Here is a 23,007-nt window from a genome sequence, read left to right as displayed (position 1 = left end):
CTAAAGGCAAACTCTTTAGTGGTGTCATCCTAGGCTCCATGGCAAACAGGTAGGAGAGATGTGTGCTAGGGGGCTGCTCAAAGCTTACTGTGCCGTAGCTGCTTCCTCCACCCTCCCTGGGGCCCCAGACACAAGAAACACACAGCGCTTGGTTCTGTAGCACCCAGGGCACGGGGAACAATTTCCACAAGAACTGGAGCAATTCATTTTTTCAAAGCAGCCACAGGCTAGGGAAGGGCTCATGAAGACAACTGGAGTCATTACTTCCAAAGCCAAGCCAACTAGGAAAGAAACCAGCTTGCAGGCAGAAATACCGGCCTCAGCCAAGGGAAGAAGTGAGGCGGCTGCACTACACTTTTCCCAGGAAAAAGACAGGAACTTCACTCGGCATGGTGAGCTTGGAAGGAGAAAGAATAAGGAGGAAACCAAGGCAAAGGTTTCCTCAGTGATCACTCAAGGAAAGCTGAAGGGGGGTTCCTGGGACAGGAAGTTAAAATGAAACTATTTTAGTTTCAGTTTTGCTGAAGCTGCAAGACAATAGTCTCCCCATAGCAGAGTGAAGTGTGGAGCTCTAGCAAAAAGAGGTGGTGGGAAGCCAGTTTTACCTGTGTAGATGACCCCCCACATGCAGCCTGCAAAAGAAATTGTAGAGGTTGGAAAGCAGGTTGAATAGAAGATGAACTGTGGAGAGAACTGCCCCATGTGATCCAAGAGCTTCAATGTGGCCGTGTGAATAGCTTGATATCTGTCCCTGGAGCTCAAGAGACACAATGGATTACTGCTTGATTTCCATGAGAAACCAAAAAGTCTGGCTGCTGTGATGGCAGGACAAAGGAGAGGTGTCTGCTGAGATCAGCCTGCATGCCCTGAGTTTGTTTGGGCAGAGGGTGTTTCTAAGGGACCAGATGCGGACCATCAGAAGAGAGATCTGAAGTGAGATTATCTTAGCTCCTTTCCATAGGACTGTCTGGAGGCACAAGGGGGCCTCAGCAGAAAGAAGTTAGAGATGTACCCACAGATGCCTTGAGGCTGTGGGAAGGACTGTAAGTGACCAGCCAGAGAAGAGTTACCTTTGTCCATGTCAAGGAACGTGCAGATGAGAGATGGTAGGATCACCAAAGGACCCATGCAAGAGCCCACAGGCTGCAGAATCAGCTTGACACACCTGCCAGAACCAGGGAGGCTGATGCCAGCTCACAGCGGGATTAGTCAAGTAAAAACTCTCCTACCTCTTGCGTCTCCTCCTTCCCTCACTCTGATCAGGAAGGATTGGGAATCATTATTAGCTAGATAAGGAAGGGGCAAAAACAGAGGGTTGGGCAGGAGGTGGAGAGAAGCCAACCATGCCCTCCTTTACTGCTGCAGGCAACTGGCCTGAAGCAGGGCTGAGCTGGGAATGGGGAGTAGTTCCATCTTTGAGTGAAATTTAAAGTTGGATGATCACACTGACCTGGACATATTAATTATTTACTAGAGAGTGTTTTGTTATCTGAAAGGAGCCAGAAAAGTCACGAGATTGGCCCTAAATTTCATCCACGGACAGGGAAGAAGTGGTCTCACAGGAGACTTTCATTTAAAGGAGAATGGGAGACATGAATTATGGGGCTTTACGATTATGTCCATGGGTCATTGCTTGTTCAATGTAACAATGACTTTAGGGTGTGCGAAGTGAAATCAGATCATCATCTGCTATTTTCATTGCAAGATTCACTGGAAGATACGTGAGCTTTACAATATGTTTCTGAGTCAACTAAGGTTTACAAGAGAGGCCAGATTCTTGACTGTCAGAACCAGAACATTATACATGAGCAACTCAGCCCATCATTTCACACAGGAAACTGAGGCCCAGAGACATGAGAAGACTTTCCCAAGCTCACACATATAGAGGCATCAAGAAAAACACAGAAGTATATAGCATCTGCTCACACAAACTATATTTAATTAGGTACATTTCTTTGTAAAGGCCAGATTTCTTCCTGTTTCCCAGGTCTCTGAGAGTTTAAAGTAAAACTGTAGACAAGGCTCTTGACAGGATGTGAGAAAAATCTATGCTTAGAATCTAACTTTATCCTTCCCTGATGTCCTCCTAGGCTTAAAACACAGCCACTCCTATTATAAGTATCGTTTTGTTGAATGCTCTAAGCCTGTCTGTGAGCACATACCTGCAAATGTAAGTTTTTCATTATTCATACTGGTTACTCAATACCTCAAAAACTTTCCTAAGCTCACATACATATTTGCCTTATTCCAAGACTGGGTCTCACATGGTGCTTGGAACAGAAAAGGTTCAGCAAGTGTTTGCAGAATGACATAATGGTTAGATTCCATTTCACTGTCTATGTGTTCTTTATGTATCAACAACACTGCTTCCAGAGAAAGAAAAAAGGCAACATGCCTGCTCATCCTTGGGAACCTGGAATCTAGAACCTGGACTCATGTTCAACTCCTTGCAAATCCATAACTCAGGGCCGCTAAGTGGGGAAGGAAGGAGCAGCCCATTGGGCAGACAACAGTGTGGCAAGTTTGCCCATGTGGCCTTGCTGCACTTCCCACTGGCCACGTCCCTATGCTGAGCTATTCTGGGGCTGGTGATACAAAAGGCATTCAGCCCCTGGGTCACTTTCTATCCTGTGACGAGAGAGAAACACTCTCACTGAAGGACATATGTGATTTATGGGCAGGTCAAATTCCTGCCCCGATAGACACTCTGTTACACATTTTATTGACCTGGATAGGAATCTGAGGCCCCCAGACAGGACCAACGTAATCAATTCGTTAGCCCTGGTTTCTTCAGGATTTCTTTGTTCCTTAGGCTAGTAGTCCTTCAATTACTCAACGATGATGAATAAATGCTCAAGAGTCTTAATTAGAAGAGAGGAAAAAAATCACTCATTGCATGTGATGCGGTCTCATTGTCTAAATTCTAATAACATAGGCCTAGAATCTATAATGTCAGCTCTCAGTAGCTGGAGCCATCTCTTCCCACTGCAGCCTGGGCAGGGACCGTCGGGGTGTCCTTGGACCTGGTCAGCCTTGACTGTTCCCCGGGTGCCCAGAGGAGCAGCCCGTGAGCTTCCAGCAGCAGAGCTCCCAGGAGCCCCCTTAGTGGCAGCCTCACCTGCTCCGGGAGGGCGGGGACACCTGGAACCACCTGCAGGCCCAGGAAGACAGACGGGCAAACCCTACCTGACTCCATCCTGTCTTCCTGGCTCTCAGGGGCTTCCTCGGAGGCGCTGGTGCCCCTGGGGAACGGCTGGTGGCTGAAGAGGTCGTCACACAGGAGGCTTCGGCACAGCTTGGCAAGGAAGCGGAGGACGTACCCAATACTGTTCACCACGGGCAGACTCCGCAGGTGCTGCTTCCCGTCAAAGGATGCGGAGACTGGAAGAGCACAGAGACAGCGACTTAGAGCGGGGCTCTGGAGAAAGCCGTCAGCCCGTCAGCCCTGGGGAAGAGGTTTTGGTTTGTTCAGTTTTGTTTTGTTTTCAACTAAGTTGTATTGGGATTTCACCTGTTTTTACACTAATGTCCTATTTCAGTTCCAGGATCTCATTCAGGAGACCACATCGGGTGTAGCTGTTGTGTGAACTTGGTCTCCTCGGGTCTGTGACTGTTTCACAGTCTTTTCTTGTTTTTCATGATCTTGACAGTCTTGAAGAGTACTGGTCAGGTATTTTGTAAAACGTCCCGCGATCTTGTTTGTCTGATGTTTTTCTTATGATTTTACCGGGGTTATGGGGTTTTGAGGAGGAAGACCACAGAGTCAGTGGGGGGTGGTACATGATAGCCACAGTTCATCACTGGGATGTTAACCTTTATCTCCTGGCCAAGACAGTGTTTGCCACATTTCTCCACTGTATTCTTTTCTTTTTTTTGTGGTACGCAGGCCTCTCACTGTTGCGGCCTCTCCCGTTGCGGAGCACATGCTCCGGACGTGCAGGCTCAGCGGCCATGGCTCACGGGCCCAGCCGCTCCGCGGCATGTGGGATCTTCCTGGACCGGGACACGAACCCGTGTTCCCTGCATCGGCAGGTGGACTCTCAACCACTGTGCCACCAGGGAAGCCCTCCACTGTATTCTTTGTATTCTGTTCCTGGGAAATAAGTCACAAGGTCCTACCCACAGTTAAGGGCAGTGGAGGGATTAAGCTCTACCTCCTGGAGAGGGAAGAGTCTCTATATCATTTGGAATTCTTCTATAAAGGAAGACTTGTCCCATTTCCTCCATTTATTTATTTGTTTATTCATCAATATCAGTGCAGACTCAGTATATTTATTCTGGGGGAATTCCCTGGCGGTCCAGTGGTTGGGACTCAGCCCTCTCACTGCCGAGGGCCTGGGTTTGGTCCCTGGTTGGGGAACTAAGATTCCATAGGCCACATGGTGTGGCCAAAAATAAATAAATAAAAGTTTTTAAAATATATATTTATTTTGTGTTGTGGGTTGTCCAATACTATATTATGTATCTTATTGCTAAATTATTCCAATTTTTGTCTTTGAGATCTTACAGACTGACTCCTGTGTCCCTATGAGATACTCTCATTTATTTTAAGCAACTCTAGATAGATAGATCTAGATCAATAGGTAGGTCTAGATAGATATGTCTAGATCTAGACATATAGGTATATTCAAATAGACCTGGGTTCATACTGAGGCCTCCAGCTCTTAACACAGCACCACAGTGTTCAGGGTTCATTCAGCCTAAAGGGGAGGAGTCTTTATAAAAGAACAATAATGTCTCCACAGTGATGCTAGATCAAACTCATTTTCTCTAGGGTGACCAGAATTTAGAAGAAACACCTGGTTCTTCCAGCCCAGAGCATGTTTCTTTCTGTAATCCTCCTCACAGCCCTCTGCTGCTGCATGAAGCTCGCACGGCAGCTCCCAGGTGCAGAACACATGAAAAGATCCCCAGCAGGACATTCTGCTCCCACCGGGGCTCTGACCTCAGCACCAGCACCTGGAAGGCAGCCTGGATTTTTATACTATATCTCTCAAAGGCTAGCACACTGTAAGGGCTGGGGCAGGGCGACCAGAGCTAGTTTTGATTTCAGAGCTAAAAAACAAACAACAAAAAAACTCCACACCCATTTAAATTAGAAATCAAAACAATCTATTTCTTTTGTGTAGCTTTTTATAGTTTGACAAGAGCTTTCACACCTATCACCTCATTTAGGCCTTCTGACTGTCCTGTGAGGACAGTGGAGAAAAGGTTATGACTCCATAATATGGATGAGGAAACTGAGGAGAAGGCCTAGAGCGTTTTTTTCCAGCTCATGAGGCCTATAAGTGGCACTTGCCTGTCACTTTAATACTCCAGGTGACTCTCCAGATTAGGAGAGCCAGCAAAGAGCTGCTTAGATGCTCAGTAAGGGGGTCATCCTGGCCACTCAAACACTCTGGAAATTCCCTCTTAGGTGGGCACTACTGCTTGCCTCCGATACCTTGAAAGAGTAGGTGTGCTGGAAACTGAACCCACAGCAGGAAGGTCTGGGTCATCAGGCCTGTGTCATAAATCAGTGTGTATACATTCCCAGAGGTGCCTGGATGGTCACATAGTAGGAAAATTCCACCTCCTGGAAGCAGACATGGAATTTGTGAGATCACAAAATCTACCCCTCTGGGAGAGTGTGACTAAGGCAGAGCGTCCCAACAGGTGTGCTAGGAATGGGTCATGGGTACTGCGATACTATTCCCCCTCAGCCTTTGGGGTGGCCCAAGGCCCAGCCACAGCAGGTTAAATTCCCTTAGCCCATGGTGCCAGCACCAGTGTTCACCATTTTCTACATGTTGTGCCATGGGGATGTTTAGAAAGCAGTGCCCTAAGGATCAGGTTCTAGGTGGAGAGTGGGAGAGTCTGACTATTCCTCCTGAGTCCCTCCCTAAACCACCTTGGGGCTAGCACCACCTTGCTGGGCTGCCACATCACCATCAGAAACGTGAATGCCCACCTTGCCACCTCACAACCTAAGGAGGTGGCATGAGGAGGCCCCTCAGCGCTACTGCATTCTCCATGACCAAGTCTTCAGCTCCAGCCTTCCTGGGAATGCTTCAGCCAAGGGAAACTTGGCAGGGCTCTGCCCGCTCATGCATTGGTGCCAGGCACTGCAGAGCCTCCTCCCCAGCACCGAGGCCCCTGAGGCCGCAGAAAAGCCGAGCAGGAGAGCAGGGAGAACGGGGTCAGCTCTCCCAGCTTGGGGGGCAGGGGCCACAAAGAACCCAGACGGGATTTGCTCAAGAGTGGGGACACACGGTACAGGAGGAGCTTTCTCTTAGCACTGGGTCTGCGTCTTGAGCCCTGCTGTTTAGCAAGGAAAAGGACAAGGCCTTCAACCTCAGAGGGCAGTCCAGGATCAAGAACCTGGCTCTCAGAGAGAACAGCCAAGGATCTCTCAGAAGCCTGACAGCAGGACTCTCCTCCTGGCCTCTTTGGTGCAGTACTTCTTTGTCCTGTCTCTGCGCACATCTGCTGAAGTCTCTTAAAAGTCACCCTGGGTCAGACACATGCACCCAGACCTTGCCAAGTTCTATTTTAATCAATTACCAGCAAGTCAGACCCAGCTTCCTGCTCACAGGGAGCTCCAGAAGGAGGGCTGAATCAATCAGAGCTGGTAAAGCTGTGTTGGAAAAATCTCCCCATCTGCAAGCCCTCGGGATCAATCTGGAGTTAAATAAAACACTTATGCTTTGGTTTTTCAGGGCGTAGCCACATTAAAGGCCCCTCTCCCCGACCCTTTCTTAGTCAGCCAGCAGGGTCACCTGCACTGCCCTGTGGCTGGGGAATTGTATCCCTTTTCCCTGGTGATATGGAGGCTGTGTCTATGATGCTGGGCTAGAGAAGACACCAGGCTGTCCCCCTGGAGTCAAAGCATCTTGCAAAGGCCTGGAGCTCCAGGGCTTAAGGGCAGGTGGTAACAACCACTGTGCATGTGGAGAGCCTCGGGTAAGACAGACAGAGCCTCTGAGGGGAAACATTTGAAGGGGGCAGAGCTCCCAATTCTGCCTCAGACTTGTGGTGACAGTTTCCACTCCCTCTGGATGCTGTTGGGTTGGGGTGGAAACTGGAGGAGGGTGGTGACAATGGGAGATGGGATTGACCCTGAAGGCTCTTGTTTAAAAAAAAAAAAAATGTCCTGTGAGGTGGGGTTTAGACCATGAACTTTCCCCACTTCCTGCATGGTGTTAAGTGCTATGAATAAGGAATAAAGCAGAGGAAGGGAGAATAAATAGTGACAAGGGCTGATGTGTTAGACATATGGTCAGGGAAGGGCTTTTTGATAAGGTGGCATTTGAGTAGGAATCTGAAGGAACTCCAGGAGCAAGTCACGTGGACAGTTGGGGAAAGAGCATTCCATAAAGAGAGAACAGCAGGTGCAAAGGCCCTGAGGCAGGAGGAGCATGGTTGGAGGACACAGGAATGAAGCCACTGTGGCCAGAGCAGAGTTTGGGACTCAACAGAAGTGGCCAGGAGATCAAGGAAGTTCCCAGGACCAGGTCACATAGGACTTGGAGGCCCTTGTAAGGATGTGGGCTTTTTCTCAGAGTGACATGGGAGCCATTGAGGGTTTGGAGAAAAGGAGGGGCAAGATCTGACTTAGATTTTGAAAGAACCAGAATCGTGAAAGGATTCTGGAGATATTTTGAAGTTGATTCTGAAAGGATTCTGGATATATTCTGCAGTTAGAACAATAGGATTTATTGATGGGTTGTAAGTGGGAGGTGAAAGAGGCAAGTCAAGGGAGAGGATTCAGATGTCCAGTCTTCTTATCCAGATCTGGAAGTATCTTCTCCTCAAGCCCCAAGAGACACCTTCGGCACACAGGCTCATTTAAGGACCCTGGAGCCCAGAAGATGGGGACAGACCCTGGCCACAGTCCCCCAAGCCTGATTACAGCTATTTTCCTCTTTGGAGACACACCCATGGCCCTCCTCATACAGCCTGCTCCAGGGCTTTACCTGACACCATCTCACCACCGTAGCCCTGCTTGACCAGGGAGAAGACCAGCTTCTGCTGGTGGGCACAGTCGATGCACGCTTGCACGGCCTGCTGCAGGACAGCCGACGGCCTCTCGGGCCCAAAGTGCTCGGGGAGCTGCTGTACCTTCCTCCTCTCCAGGTACGGCCCTGCGTTGGCTTGCTTGTTGATGTAGAGGCAGACTGTGGAAACAGACCCACAAAGCCCTCAGCATCGAAGCACATCAGGCCAGGGGCGGCTCCCGTGCACACTGGGGAGGCCTCAGCCATGTCCCCTTGGCCCTGGTCTTGGGAAAGCAAAGGCCAAAGTGGGACCAGTTCTTCCCAACTTAAGAAGTAAAAGAGGCAATAGAGTCAATCACCTCCAGCTGCCAGGGCTTGCTCTCAGAAAGGCCTCCTGGTTGGGAAGAAATAGGCATGTCCTCTCCGATGTACTCAAATCAGAATTGTAGACAATTATGGACAATTGTGGACCATGTATATAAATGTATTTATGTGCTGGGAACATACACAAAATCTTCCTTCCAGGAAGCTATCAAGCTATATATAATGTTTGCCATTTTTTTTGTTAACCTTCAGTAATTAAAAAAAATCAACATGTTGCTAATTACTCCAAAGACTATATATTCGGTGAAATTCTAAAGAGGATTCTACTTACAATCTCAGGATAATGAACACTCAGCAGTCCATTTAGGTGAGCCCAACCAATGGTCCCCACACTTTTAAAGTAATATACCCCATTGGTAAAAAAATTTTTACCACATGCCCTAACATGTGTTTATTTATTTATAGATTATATATATTCTCAACCGTATTAATGTATTACATACATTTTAAAGATGTAACCAAAAAATAGAAAATTTTAAAGGATGAGATAAAAAGAAATATTAATAGTAGGTGTCATATTTTCTTCCACATGTTAATGGCTCCTCTTATGTCTCCCCCTGCCCCCAGCCCAGGTATGAGCATCTTACCCTGGGGGCCACTAGTGCAGAGAAGCGTTAAAGAGGGACTGTAAGAGGAGACCATTAGGACTTTGGAAGGATTAAGCAGTAACAACAAAGTTGAAGAAAATTAGTTTTTATTGAGCACCTACTATATTCCAGGCACTGTATAGCCTTTATCTTGTTTGATTCTCAAGATAAGCCTGAGAATTAAATATTATTACTTCCTCTACTAAAGAAGAAACTGAGGTTAAAAGTGGTTAGTGGCTGCTCAGAAAGTGTAATTAATGGTGCAATAGGGATTTTAACTAACATCTTTCTGATGTCATGGCTTGTGCTCTTTTCACTCTACCAGGCTTCCTTCTTCAACTAATCCTACATGATTAAGGAAAATCTAATCGCTAAGGGACCTTAATGCCAGGCAGTGTGCTAGGCCCTACAGAGAAAAATCTACACAGTCCCTGACTTCAGAGAACTTAGGGCCCAGAAGGGGAGACAGACCTACTCAGAGAATCACAGGAAGTGATGTGGGACCTTGGCTGCAAGAAACATTAGGGAGATGCTAGGAGAGCCCGTCCTGGGAACCTTGGCAGGAAAGTTAGTGAACACTTTCTGGAGGGAGGTACCTGAGCTGAGGTGCAAGGGAGGAATAGGTTGACCCTAGAGGAAAGATCATTCCAGAAGAAGGAAAGAGAATATGCTACGATCCTATGATGGGCCCTAAGAACTAAGAGCAGGGCCTTGTTGGCCATACTACAAAATCTGGCCTTTACCTAACAGCATTAGGAGGGCCCTGAGGGATTTAAGTGGGATGGGGCTGTGGATGGTTTGTGATGAGGGGGAACTATGGATGTGTATGTGTATGTGTGTGTGTGTGTGTATGTGAGAGAGAGAGAGAGAGAGAGAGAGAGACACCATCCAACTGCTGTTACTTTTAAGATGGAACTGTTGGTTGGTGGATGCCCCATGAGGGAGACTGGGGCGAGCTCCACCCTGAAGTGGACTGGAAGGCACTGGGTGGGATTGAGGGGCATTAGGATCCTTAGGAGATCTGGAAGTACAAACACAGGGATAGAAACTCTTCAAGGTGAGCAGGTTCGCTGTTGATGCAAGGTAAACGCGGCTCTGAAGATAGTCTGGGCCGCCAACCACTCTTTCTAGCCTCCACCCACCCACAGCAACCAGCTGAACCCAAGATGTATTGAAAATCAATTTTAAATAATCCAAGCTGTGAGACAGTAAACTCCTGTTCTCAGAGAATTTGGTCATCCTATCTACTGTCCAACTGACACACTGAATCCTTCATTTGAGCGACCTCCGTGGCAGCTCTCTAGTTCACAGAGTAAATTTAGCTGGCGGGCAGGCCATCCCAGCCTTGGAGTTCATTCGCCTCACCTACCTGTGAGAGCCTGTGGCGCTGCCAAGCTGGGTATGGTGGCTGCATCCTGAGGGATGGAGCTGAGGTCGGGCTCCGGCGTGCTCCGCAGGGGTGAGAGGGCTAAAGACGTCATGAGAACCCGAGACTTGAGCTGCAAGAGAGAACCCAGGGAGTCAATGAAAATCTGGAGATGCTCTCTGCACTTTCCCAGGATCCTTCCTGGGCTCAGTTAACCACTGCTACTCTGTCATTCTTCCACACCTTTCTATTGTGCAGCTTTGGGGGCTGAACTTCAGATTCAAGTTCATGATCAAGATTCAAGTTTGGGTCACACCTAGAGGTCAGCTCTGCACCCTGTCCTTACAGTGGAGCCACCCAGGAAGTGACTGTGTCAGGCAGAGGGTGTGGGACACACAGAGGTGTGAGGAATTGCAGCCTATAAGCCTCCTGAGTGCAGGATGCAGGGTGGGGGACAGTTCCCAGCCTGAGCCCCTGTGCTCCTGAGGTTCCTGTGGACAGGTCTTTCCTGACAGCCACCCAGTGACCAATCCTGAAGCTTTGCTCACTCTGCTGAGTTTTCTGTTCACAAAGATCACTGGGTCCTGCTAGAAGAGACAGCAGGAGCCATTCTTCCAAAAGGTGACATGCTTCTCAGGGTTTATTTCCTGCAGTGGAGACCATCAAAGGCTGATGCTGCTGGTCTATGGACCACACTTTGAGTAGCAAGGGTGTACATTCTGTTGTTAATGTATATGCAATCCCCATCCATATCCTAACTTGATTCCTGGATTTTTAGGATGTAATAATAATAGTAGTCATGGAGAAATAGTATTCCTACTGCTAGTTATCCAACCATTCTACATTCATTCATTTAAGTCATACCAGTGTTTAAGGGAAAAACATTCCAGTGAATGAGAATACCAACTGCAAAGGTCCTGAGGCAGAGCATGCCTGGAGTGTTTGTGCCACATTAAGGTGGCAAGAGTGAGACTGGAGAGGTGGTAAAACCACGGGGCTTTGCAAGACACTGTAAGTTCTTTGACTTTTGCTCTGAGCTCTTCTGAGCAGAGAAACTACAGAATCTAAACTGACATTTTTAACAATCTTTCTGACTGTTGTGTTGAGAAGAGACGAAAGGAGCAAAAGTGAGAGGACCACTAATCTGGAGTAGATGAGCGACGATGGTAGGTTGGATCAGGGTGAGAGCAGTGGAGGTGAAGAGAAGGGGACAGATTCTGGACAGATTTTGAAGGTGGAACCAGAAGGACGTTCTGACACACTGGATGTGGTGTGTGAGAGAAAAAGAAAGAAGTCAAGGATGACTCCGAGGGTTTGGGCCAGGGAGTTTGCAGGTGGGGGAAGGAGGAGGGGAGAGTGGAGACAACGAGGGAAGGTCGGGTTGATTTTGGACATGTCAGGTTTAAGATGCTTAGATCCAAGAAGAGACGGTAAGTAGGCAGGTATGTATACTGGACTACGGAGTTCTGCGGGAAAGTCTAAACGGAGATCTAATTTTGGAATCATAAGTAGCGAGTTGATATTTAAGGCCATGATAATGAATGAGATCATCAGAGAATTGAGGGTAGGTGGAGAAGAGGAGGATCCATTCATTGAGCCCTGAAGGACTCCAATATGAAGAAGTCGGAGAGAGAGGGGTGACCAGCAAAAGAAACCAGGAACTCTATCCAGTGGGGTAGAAAGAAAAGCAGGAGAGCATGGCACTGCGGGGACAAGATGAAGAAAGTGTCTCATGGAGAAGAGAGTGACCAACCATGTCAAATGCTCGGTCAGACGTGGAGGACCAGAAGTGGCCACATAGCAACTTTTTGACATGAGAGGCTGTGGTGCAGTAGGTGAGATGAGAACCTGATTGGAAAAAGCTTAAGAAATAGTGGGAAGAGAGGCACTGGATCAGGAAGTAAAGCCAACTCTTGCAAGGAGTCTTGTCTTAAAAAGGAGTGGCCAATTAGCCACAGCAGCAGGAAAAGTAGGATTGAAAGATTTTTGCCCCACAATGGGATACCACCTCGCACCCATTAGGATGGCTACTATAAAAAAAAATAAGATTTAAATTTAAAATAACGCATGTTGATGAGGATGTGGAGAAAATGCAACCCTTGTGCACTATTGGTGGGAATGTAAAATGGTGCATTCCTCAAAAAATTAAAAATAGAATTACCCAGAAGTTCCACTTCTCAAAGAATTAAAAGCAGTGTCTCCAAGAGATATTTGTACACTCATGTTCATAGCAGTATTATACATAATAGTCATTGTAGCAGCAACAACAAATGTCCATCAGCAGATGAATGGATAAACAAAATGTGGTATATACATACAAGGAAATATTATTCAGCCTTAAAAAGGAAGAAAATTCTGACACATGCTACAACATGGATGAAACTTGAGGACATTATGCTAAGTGAAATAAGCCAGGTACAAAAAGACAACAACTGTATGATTCCACTTATATGAGGGACCTAGAGTAGTCAAATGCACTTAAACAGAAAGAAGAATGGTGGCTGCTAAGGGATGGAGGGAGGGGGAAAGGGCGAGTCGTTGTTTAATGAGTATAGAGTTTCAGTTTTGCAAGGTGAAAACGTTCTGGAAGTTGGATGCACAGCGATGTGAATACACTTAAACTACTGTACTGTACACTTAGAAATGGTTATGATGATAAATTTTATGCCATGTGGTTTTTATCACAATTACTTTTAAAAAAAATTTTATTTATTTCATTTTTATTTTTGGCTGCGTTGGGTCTTTGTTGCTGCCCGCGGGCTTTCTCTAATTGCAATGAGCCGCAGGGCTACTCTTGATTGCAGTGCACGGGCTGCTCATCGCAGTGGCTTCTCTTGTTGCGGAGCACGGGCTCTAGGCACGCGGGCTTCAGTAGTTGTGGCACGTGGGCTCAGTAGTTGTGGCTCGCGGGCTCTAGAGCACAGGCTCAGTCGTTGTGGTGCACAGGCTTAGTTGCTCCGCAGCATGTGGGATCTTCCTGCACCAGGGCTCAAACCCATGTCCCCTGCATTGGCAGGTGGATTCTTAACCACTGCGCCACCACAGAAGCCCTATTTTTTTCTAATTTTTAAAAGATTTTTTGTTGTTGCTTTTGAGAAGGGGGAAATATGTTCTAATGCTGGTGGAAATAGCCCAGTAGAGAGGGAAAAATTGATGATACGGGGGAGTGTGTGGAGAACTGCTGGCATTGAGACTCTGAACAGGTGAGAGAGGATGAGATTTAATGAACTGGGCTATGGCCTTAGAAAGAAACGAGGACTTTTCATCTACTGCAGTAGGAAGGAAGGAGGAATATGAGGCTCTGGATTTGGGTGGATGTGGAGGTGGGAGCTTACAGAAGGCCTTTTGCAATGGCTTCTAATTTCTCAGTGATGCTGGAAGCTGTGTGTGAGGGTGGAGGAGGGGGGGTTAATGAACTAGAAGAGTGGGAGGCCATGGGGGGAATGGAATGTGGCTGCTGAGCAGTATTGAGGGCACAGTGGGATGTGCGGAAATGAATTTAAGTTAATTGCAATGAATTTAAAAGGAGACAGGCCAAAAGTGAGCATGTTGGCTACCCAAGGCTGTATGTGCGCAGAGTCTGGGGCTCTTGCTAGAGATCCTGTATTAATCAGAAGCAGCAATTAACAATAGATAGTTCATCTTAATTTGAGTTAACATTTGAAAGAATTAAAAGGCTCATCATGTAGCAATACCATACTAAGTATTATAAAAATAATTTAAAAGAAACTTCAGTGGTGGGACAGAGTAGATGGGAAACTTCCTGTGACTCAGTCACTGTGACTATGGCAGGGTTTCCTCATCTGCCAAGTGTGAAGAGGGCTGCGGCCACTCTGCCTGTTCTCCCAGGTCAGGCACCAAGGGTTCCCCTGGTGGTCTCTCTAGGAGTGGTATCTCTAGGAAGGTACAGCCTGTGATGGAGGCTGGTGGTGACAGTCTCCAAAGGCTGTCAACAGGCTCTGGAAGAACCTTGGCTAAATCCTCCTTTACAGGCTTACAGCCCTTCAACGCCCAACATACAGATAACGATATTGGTGGGGGAAAATAAACAGGATTAGTAAGTCATTTCCCCCCCGCCCCCCGCCCCCGTGTTCTCTAAGTAAATTACACAAAGATCCGTGTGATCCTTCCCGAGGAAAATGACAATGATGATGATGAGAAAGAGGATGACGGCAGCTAAGACTTAGATAGCAGACACTGTTTACTGTTTATGTAAACTCCATAATGAGCCTAACCTTAATACTCGCTCACTATTTTAATATTTATTAGAGGGGGATCTGTCCATTGAACCCACCGCCAATGAAATAATATAGTTGGCTGTTACCTCTGCCTATAGTTTCTGCCCAGGTGAAGCAATTAAAGGGATTAGAATAAGTCAGCTGGTTGCAGGAAAAACCTTACATATTCATTCAACCTGTAAAACAACTTCTGGGACTTTTGAACAAAGAAGGAATCTCATGCAACTGTGGGTGGTATATGACTTTTAAAAAAATATCCTTTTGGTAAGAGGGTAAATCATCAGTAGGAATATCCTTTGACTCAGCATTCTGAAATTTCTATCTCATTGCTTAATATAAAGAATGAATCAAAAGTAAGGTAACCTAGAAAAGGGAGAGCGGTAGGTCATAGGGACACGGGAGTCAACTAAAAGAGCTTTCAATGGCCAAACCTGGAGCAACACGAGCAACAGATAAAGAGGGTAGTAGTGGGTTATAATTCAAAGTATACAGTGAATATCCATGACTCCATACTCACATAAATGAGTGACTGACTAAGTAAATACATGGGGAGAATCAACAGATCTCCCATGTATAAAATTTCCAAATATTTTATCGTGGAGTATAACTCCTCCTCCTTAAGTGTGGGCCACACATAGTGACTTCCTTCCAAAGAGGACAGCATGGGAATGGGGGGAAAAGTAACTTTACAGTGGAGAAACTGGTCACACACCACTTCAGCCAGGGGATCCAGATCACCATCCACAGTGATAAACCATGTCGATAGTTCGCACCCTTGATATGACGTCATGGGAATGGCACCTTACCTCTGAGATCTTTTTTCCAAAAATCCATAACTCCCATCTAATCATGGGATAAACTTCAAAAAACCCAAGTTGCAGAACATTTTATAGAATACTTGACCAATACTCCTCAAAACTGCCAATGTCATCAAAAACAAGAAAATTCTAAGAAATTTTCACAGCCCAGAGGAGCCAAAGGAGACATGATGACTAAATGTGATGAGGTATGCTGGATGTATTCTGGAACAAAATAGGGGAAAACTAATGAATTTCAATAAAATATGGACCTTATTTAACAATAATGTATTGTTATTGGTTCACTAGCTGTGACAACTGTACCATAAAAATGTAAGATGTTAGCTACAGGAGGAACTAGGTGTCGGGTATATGAGAATCCTCTGTATATTTGCAACCCTTCTCTAAACCTAAAACTGTTCTAAAATATAGTTTATTTTAAAAATATTCAAAACAGAATCTGGCAGAATAAACTGGGGAAAATAAAGAGGAAGGAGGGAGGAGAGGCCTCTTTCTTGGCTGAGTAAGACTGGAAGAAGATTTGCTGCCCAGGATGCCTTGCTCTGACATGCAGGAGCTAATCCTTGGCCTTCGAAGCCAACAGCCTGCACAGATGCTGGCAAAGTTGGCACCTTTACCTGAAATTCAAAACCTCGATCAAATGGGTATGGCGACTCCTCATCCAGGGCATGGTTGCCAGTGGCTGTGCTTTGCCTTCTTAAAGCATCATGGTGGGGTCAAACAGAGAGGAAGAGGCGGCCCCTGCCAGCTGGAGTCTCCACCAAAGGGTCTGGGGAATCTGGGATCAGCTCATCTTTCTTTTCCGTTCACAGATCCAAGATATGGGCCTGGAGAGTTTCTTGCTCCCGCTGTCTTCAGGGGAAGACCTTCTCTAAGACACTTGCTAGAAAATCACTGCACAGAGTTGGGAGGGGATTTGTCTGCAAACTGAGATGTGTGGCCAGGGCACACTAAAGAAGAAGGGATCAGCTGATGTAAAATTCAAGTATTTTTCCAGAAATATGCAAGTGTGGAGAAACAGAAGTACTGACTAAAGAGTATTTGTTAGATTGACAACAAGAGGTTGGTAAATGAAGGATACAGACTGTGGTCGGGGGAAGTATGAAGATGTGTAGAGCCTGCCTGCACACCAGCAGAGGATGAAGCAGCAAAGCAAAACTAAAATAAGTTCAGGATAGCAGTAGGCGCATACAATGGAGCCTCACTAACCCTGTCCTCAGTCTCGCTACTTAGCCTTTCAGAGCCTACCTTTCCTCATCTGTAAGGTAAGGATAACAGGGATGTGACAAGAATGAAGTGTAAACATTTAGCATAGGGCTAATGCAAAGTGAGAACTCAATAAGTATTTCTGATCATTATTGCTGCTAGTATTATGATTTTATTATTAGAAATTCCAGAAATACAAATGAGTTCCAAGTTTCTTGTTCATGTAGCCATGGCAGGAAAGGGAAATTGCCCGTCTTTCTTCTAGGACCCATCTACATTTTCTACACTTACCCACTTGGGATCACATCTTCCCAAATCTTTGAAGGCCCACCCTCCTACCTTACACATTGCACACGATCCCCTTTAAGAAATGTTCCCAGTACGTTAAGTACTGCTTAGGCAGGAGCTGCCCTTTCCAAGTTGTATCATTTAAGCTAAGTCTAAAAAGGGAAAAAAATTCATTCCATGAGGCAGTCATTTACTCAACAAATATTTATTGAGCACCTACTGTGTGCGGGAAACTGTTGTAGGTGCTGAGGATACATCTGTAAATGGGGGAGATAAGGTCATTGTTCTTGATGAGGTAATATCATAGTGGAGGAAACAAATAAGAAACACAACAAAAATGTCAAATTGTGATAAGTACTACTCTGAGAAGTAAAATATGGAGATGTGATAAAAAGGGACCCGGTGACTAGTGTAGGCTGATAAGGAGGTGACACCTACATCAAGATCTGAATGACAAGAGGGAGGCTGAGGGCTTCCTTGGTGGCTCAGTGGTTAAGAATCCGCCTGCCAATGCAGAGGACATGGGTTCGAGCCCTGGTGCGGGAAGATCCTACCTGCTGCGGAGCAACTAAGCCTGTGTGACACAACTACTGAGCCTGAGCTCTAGAGCCCACAAGCCACAACTACTGATCCTGCATGCCACAACTACTGAAGCCCGCACGCCTAGAGCCCGTGCTCTGCAACAAGAGAAGCCACCGCAATGAGAAGCCCGCGCACTGCAATGAAGAGTAGCCCCCGCTCGCCACAACTAGAGAAAGCCTACACGCAGCAACAAAGACCCAATAAGGCCAATAAATAAATAAATAAAATTTATAGGAAAAAAAAGAGGGAGGCTGAGGAAAGAACTTTCGAAGGAGACAGAGTGGTCAGTGTAAGCCTCCTAAAGCTTGGCTTCGTCAAAGAACCAGGAAGCTAGAGTGGCTGGAATTATGAGCAAGAGGCAGAAGGATGCAAGATGAGGTTAGCTAGGTGGTCAGGGCACAATCATGAGGGTTTTCTAAGTCAGTGTTGTAGATTGAATCATGTCCCTCTCAAAAAAGACTTGTTCAAGTCCTAACTCCCAGTACCTGTGAATGGGACTTGACTTGGAAATAGGGTATTTGCAGATGTAATCAAGTTAAGATGAGGCCATACTTGATTAGAGTGGGCCCTAATGTCAATGACTGGTGTCCTTATAAGAAGAGGGAAATTTGGACACAGACACAGACACACAGGGAGAATCCCATGTGACAATGGAGGCAGAAATTGGAGTGATATGTCTACAACCAAGAACACCAAGGATTGCAGGCAACCACTAGAAGCTAGGAAGAGTCAAGGAAGGATCCTACCCTAGAACCTTCAGAGAGAGCATGGCCCTTCCAACACCTTGATTTTGGACTTCTAGCCTCCAGAACTGTTGTTTTAAGATACCCAGTTTGTGGTACTTCGTTATAGCACTCCTAGTAAATAAATACAGTCAGATTAAAAAGTTTGGATTTTATTCTAGGAGTTATGGAAACAATTAGAGAATTTTAAGCAGAGAAAGACACAACCCAGTTTTTACTTTATAAAATTAAGTATGGCTGCTATACAGAGAATGGATGGGGAGAGGCAAAATAGAGAAAAGAATACTAGTGAGGAGGTTATCATATGGTTCAGGCAAGACGCATAGGTGGCTGAACTAGGGTGAAAGTAGTGAAAACAGAAAGAATTGGTTGGATTCAGGTGTACTTTGGAGGTGGAATTAAGGTGATTAGAGAGAGAAAGTGCAAAATCAAAGATAACTTCTAGATTTATTCACATAAACTTTGTTTGATAGTATATTTTTATTACATTAGTTTAAAACATTAGCATTTTACTTGTTGCTCGTTTAGTTAACTTTGGGGAAGCCATAACACTGGCTTGTGTCTAAGGTTCAAAACATTCCTCCTCTAATACTCAAGCAGTAAAATTTCAGAATATGACAGGAAATATTCTATGCAGAACTTCTGGGAGAGGACGTGAAAAAGAAGTCGAGCATCCACATTTCCTCATCTGGGAAATGAACACTGAGAACTGACATGATTTCACATTGCCCAATGAGCTGCAGGGGAGTGGTGAGAACATAGGACTCAGAGAGGGCTGGGGTTCTAATCCTGGTTCTGCCCCTGACTCACATGGGACTCTGAGCAACCCATTCAGTGTCTCTGGGCTTCATCTTCCAAAGCCATTAATGTGGGTAGGGTTGTTGGCTTTTTTTTTTTGGCCTTGCCACTCAGCATACAGGATCTTAGTTCCCGGACCAGGGATCAAACCCATGCCCCCTGCAGTGGAAGCACAGAGTCTTAACCACTGGACCACCTGCAAAATCCCAGCTTGTTGGTTTCTAAGTTCTATTCCAACTCGTAATGTGTGTATGTATCTTGCATTAGACTATTTCTGAAAACCTTAAAGAGTTTGAGATAAAACCAGTGTCAGTGCCATATTTTGAATGTTGATTAGAAGAAATGTGGCATCCTAAATTTCTTCGGAGTTTTGTTTCTGGGAATATAGAAAACTATGTTATTTGGATCAACTGAAAACAACTACCAACAATGGATAAAATGTAAGATTAGTAAAAGTATGGAGGCGCTAACAATATATAAAGGATAATTGGGCCCAAATATAGGTGAAATCTAGGCCTTGGAATTGCCATGGATCAGGGCTCACCCAAAGGGCTACAACCTCAGGGTAAGGGTAAGCTAGCTGTAAACTTGTCCTGCCCTACCCAACCCATACCTGACTCTAAGGAAAGTTGCCTTGACACTGGGGGAGGGGGTGTGCAGAATCCCTGGGAAGATATTGCCACCAAGCCAGAGCTCACACAGATTTGCAGCTCAAATTCACAGAACTTGGGCAACCAAGAAAACTTCAGCCTGGGAAGTTAGTTTAAAAATTACCCAATCTGGGCTTCCCTGGTGGCGCAGTGGTTGAGAGTCCGCATGCCGATGCAGGGGACACAGGTTCGTGCCCTGGTCCAGGAAGATCCCACATGCCGCGGAGCGGCTGGGCCCGTGAGCCATGGCTGCTAAGCCTGCGCGTCCGGAGCCTGTGCTCCACAACGGGAGAGGCCACAACAGTGAGAGGCCCATATACTGCAAAAAAAAAAAAAAAAAAAAAAAATTACCCAATCTGGCAGTGCTCTCAGGTTACCTGGAAAAACAAACACAAATCATCTCTGGAGAAAGGCCTCAAAGAAGTCCCCAAAATAATTTTTCAAAGCCAGTGAATAACACAGCCCAAACACACAAGGAAGCAAGGAACCAAAGCAAGAATGGGCAATAAAAACACACAGCAGTAAAACCCCAGAAACTGGGCTTCTCTGGTGCCACAGTGGTTAAGAATCCACCTGCCAGTACAGGGGACACGGGTTCAAGCCCTGGTCCGGGAAGATCCTACATGCCGTGGAGCAACTAAGCCTGTGCACTACAACTACTGAGCTCACGTGCCACAACTACTGAAGCCCGCGTGCGACTAGAGCCTGTGTTCTACAATAAGAGAAGCCACCACTTCTTTCTTTTTATGAGAAGCCCGCGCACCGCAACGAAGAGTAGCCTCTGCTTGCCGCAACTAGAGAAAGCCTGCGCACAGTAACAAAGACCCAATGCAGCCAAAATTAAATAAATAAAATTAAATAAATAAATAAAATACTTAAGATATTTCAATTATCAGACTTAGATTCTAAAAGCAAGTGTGATACTATGTATAAAGATATAAATAACAAGTTTGAAAATATCTCTGGAGAACAGAAAACTATAAAAAATAGCATAGCAAAATGTAAAAGAACCAAATTTAACTTCTATACAATAACTAAAATTAAAAACTAAATAAACAGATTTAACAGCATACTAAATATAGCTAAAGAAAGAATTAGTGTGCCAGAAGATACGTCAGAAGAAATTCACCAAAAAGTAGCATAGAGACAAATAGATAAAAACTATTGAGGGAAGGTTAAAAGACAATGCGAATATGAGAAGTTTTAACATTAGAGTTTCAGAAAGAATGGAACAGAGGTTATATTTAAAAAGAGAATGGCTAAGAATTTTCCAGATCTGATGAAAGTTCTAATCCACAGATTCAGGAAGCCCACCAAACTCTAAATAAGATGAATAAAAAAGAAATCCACAGGTAGACACAACAGAATGAAATTGTAGAACACTGAAGACAAAGAAAAAAATCTTAAAATTAGCTTAAAAATACAAAACCTGCCAGGGAACACTCACATAAACCAGATGGAGAGCTGAGTTCTTTACAACAATGGGCCCCAGAAAATAAATGGAATAATACCTTCAATGTGCTGCAAGGAAATTAACAACCTAGAATTCTACACCCAGCAAAAATATTTTTTTCCTAAAGTGAAGATGAAATAAAAGTACTTCCAGACAACAAAAGCTAAGAGAATTCATCACTAGAGGATCTATATTAAAGGGACTTCTAAAAGATGTACTGCAGGAAATGGAAAGTGATTTCAGGTAGAATGTATGATATGCAAAAAGAAATGAAGAATTTTTTTAAGTGGTAAATAAGCAGGTGAATCTAAATGAAAATAACTGTACAAAACAAAAATAATTGTTTTGAGGGATTAAAAAAGCAAAAAAGAATTAAGATGTGTGACGACAGTAATATTGAAGTGGGGAGATAAATGGAGTTAAAGTGTCCTAGGGTCCTTGTATGATCTAGGAAGAAGCAAAGGTAAGGTTAACTTTAGAAAACTCTAGTACGTAAGCATGCCATAATTTCTAGAGCAATCAGTAATACAATAGAAAACATAGTGCTTAAACTTCAAGAAGTAGAAAAGAAAGAATTATATGCTTAAAAATCCAAAAGAAGGCAGGAAAGACAGGTAAAAGGAACACAGAATGAGTGAGACAAATAGAATACAGAAAATAAGACATAGATTTATACCCAAATTTATCAATAATTACTTTAAATATAAATGGACTAAATGTCTAGTTACAAGATAAAGATTATTATACTGGATGCTACGGATTAAAATGTGTCTCCCCACCAAAAGGTGTTGAAGTCCTAACCCCCAGTACCTGTGAATGTGACCTTATTGGGAAATAGGGTCTTTGCAGATGATCAAGTTAAGATAAGTTCATTAGAGTGGGCCCTGATCCAATATGACTGCGTCCTTATAGAAAGGGGAAATTTGGACACACAGACAAACATGTACAGAGGGAAGACAATGTGAAGATGCAGGGAGAATGCCATCCACAATCCAAAGAACACTGGAGGCCCCCCAAAGCTAGGAGAGAGGCCTGCAACAACAGATCCTCCCTCCCAGCCCTCAGAAGGAACCAACCTGGCTGGTCTTGATCTCAGATTTCCAGACTGCAGAACTGTGAGACAATAAATTTCTGTTGTTCCATCGACAGATGAATAGATAAAGAAGTCGTGGTATATATACACAATAGAATATTACCCAGCCATAAAAAAGAATGAAATAATGCCTTTTGCAGCAACATGGATGGACCTAAAGGTTATTATACTAAGTGAAGTAAATCAGACAAAGACAAATATCATATGGTATCACTTATATGTGGAATCTAAAAAAATGATACAAATGAACTTATTCACAAAACAGAAATAGACTCACAGACATGAAAATAAACTTATGGTTACCAAAGGAGAAAGGAGGGGGGGGATAAATTAGAAGTGTGGAATTAACAGATACACACTACTATATATAAAATAGATTAACAAGGACCTACTATATAGTACAGGGAACTATAGTCCATATCTTATAATAACCTATAATGGAAAAGAATCTGAAGAAGAATATACATATTCAGTAATACATATATATTAGTAATACATATATCTAACATGTATATATATATATATTAAGTGATATATATGTATATCTAACATGAAATTAATACAACATTGTAAATCAACTATATTTCAATAAAATTTTTTAAAAATTTGCACTGTTTAAGCCACCCAGTTTGTTGTATTGTGTTACAGCAGCCCTAGGAAACTGATGTACCAGATTCTATTTTTTAAAAATCATGTTTTCTCTCCCTTCCTTCCTCTCCCACACCATTCGAGGATAGCTTTGTCCACGTCCCTGCCCATAGCTTTCCTTGGGGGCACACTCCTCCTTTAGGCTCACTCTCTTTCTTCACAGAAAACTCCCTCATG

General features: G+C 44.7%; 1 protein-coding gene across 1 annotated transcript in view; it reads right to left on the bottom strand.

Annotated features, from left to right (window-relative positions):
• SCML4 (Scm polycomb group protein like 4) overlaps window positions 1-23,007 on the bottom strand; it is a 57,909-nt gene that overhangs the window by 27,736 nt on the left and 7,166 nt on the right. Inside the window, exons 2-4 of the mRNA XM_065889029.1 lie at window positions 10,317-10,446; window positions 7,956-8,156; window positions 3,187-3,381 (exon numbers count right to left, since the gene is read on the bottom strand). Coding sequence (XP_065745101.1) covers window positions 3,187-3,381; window positions 7,956-8,156; window positions 10,317-10,446 — 526 coding nt within the window. The remainder of the gene's footprint in view (window positions 1-3,186; window positions 3,382-7,955; window positions 8,157-10,316; window positions 10,447-23,007) is intronic.

Source organism: Phocoena phocoena, chromosome 12 (genome assembly GCF_963924675.1).
Source record: "Phocoena phocoena chromosome 12, mPhoPho1.1, whole genome shotgun sequence".
Lineage (NCBI taxonomy): Eukaryota > Metazoa > Chordata > Mammalia > Artiodactyla > Phocoenidae > Phocoena > Phocoena phocoena.
Note: the sequence above shows the minus strand (reverse complement) of the source record. Positions and strands in the feature narration are given on the sequence as shown.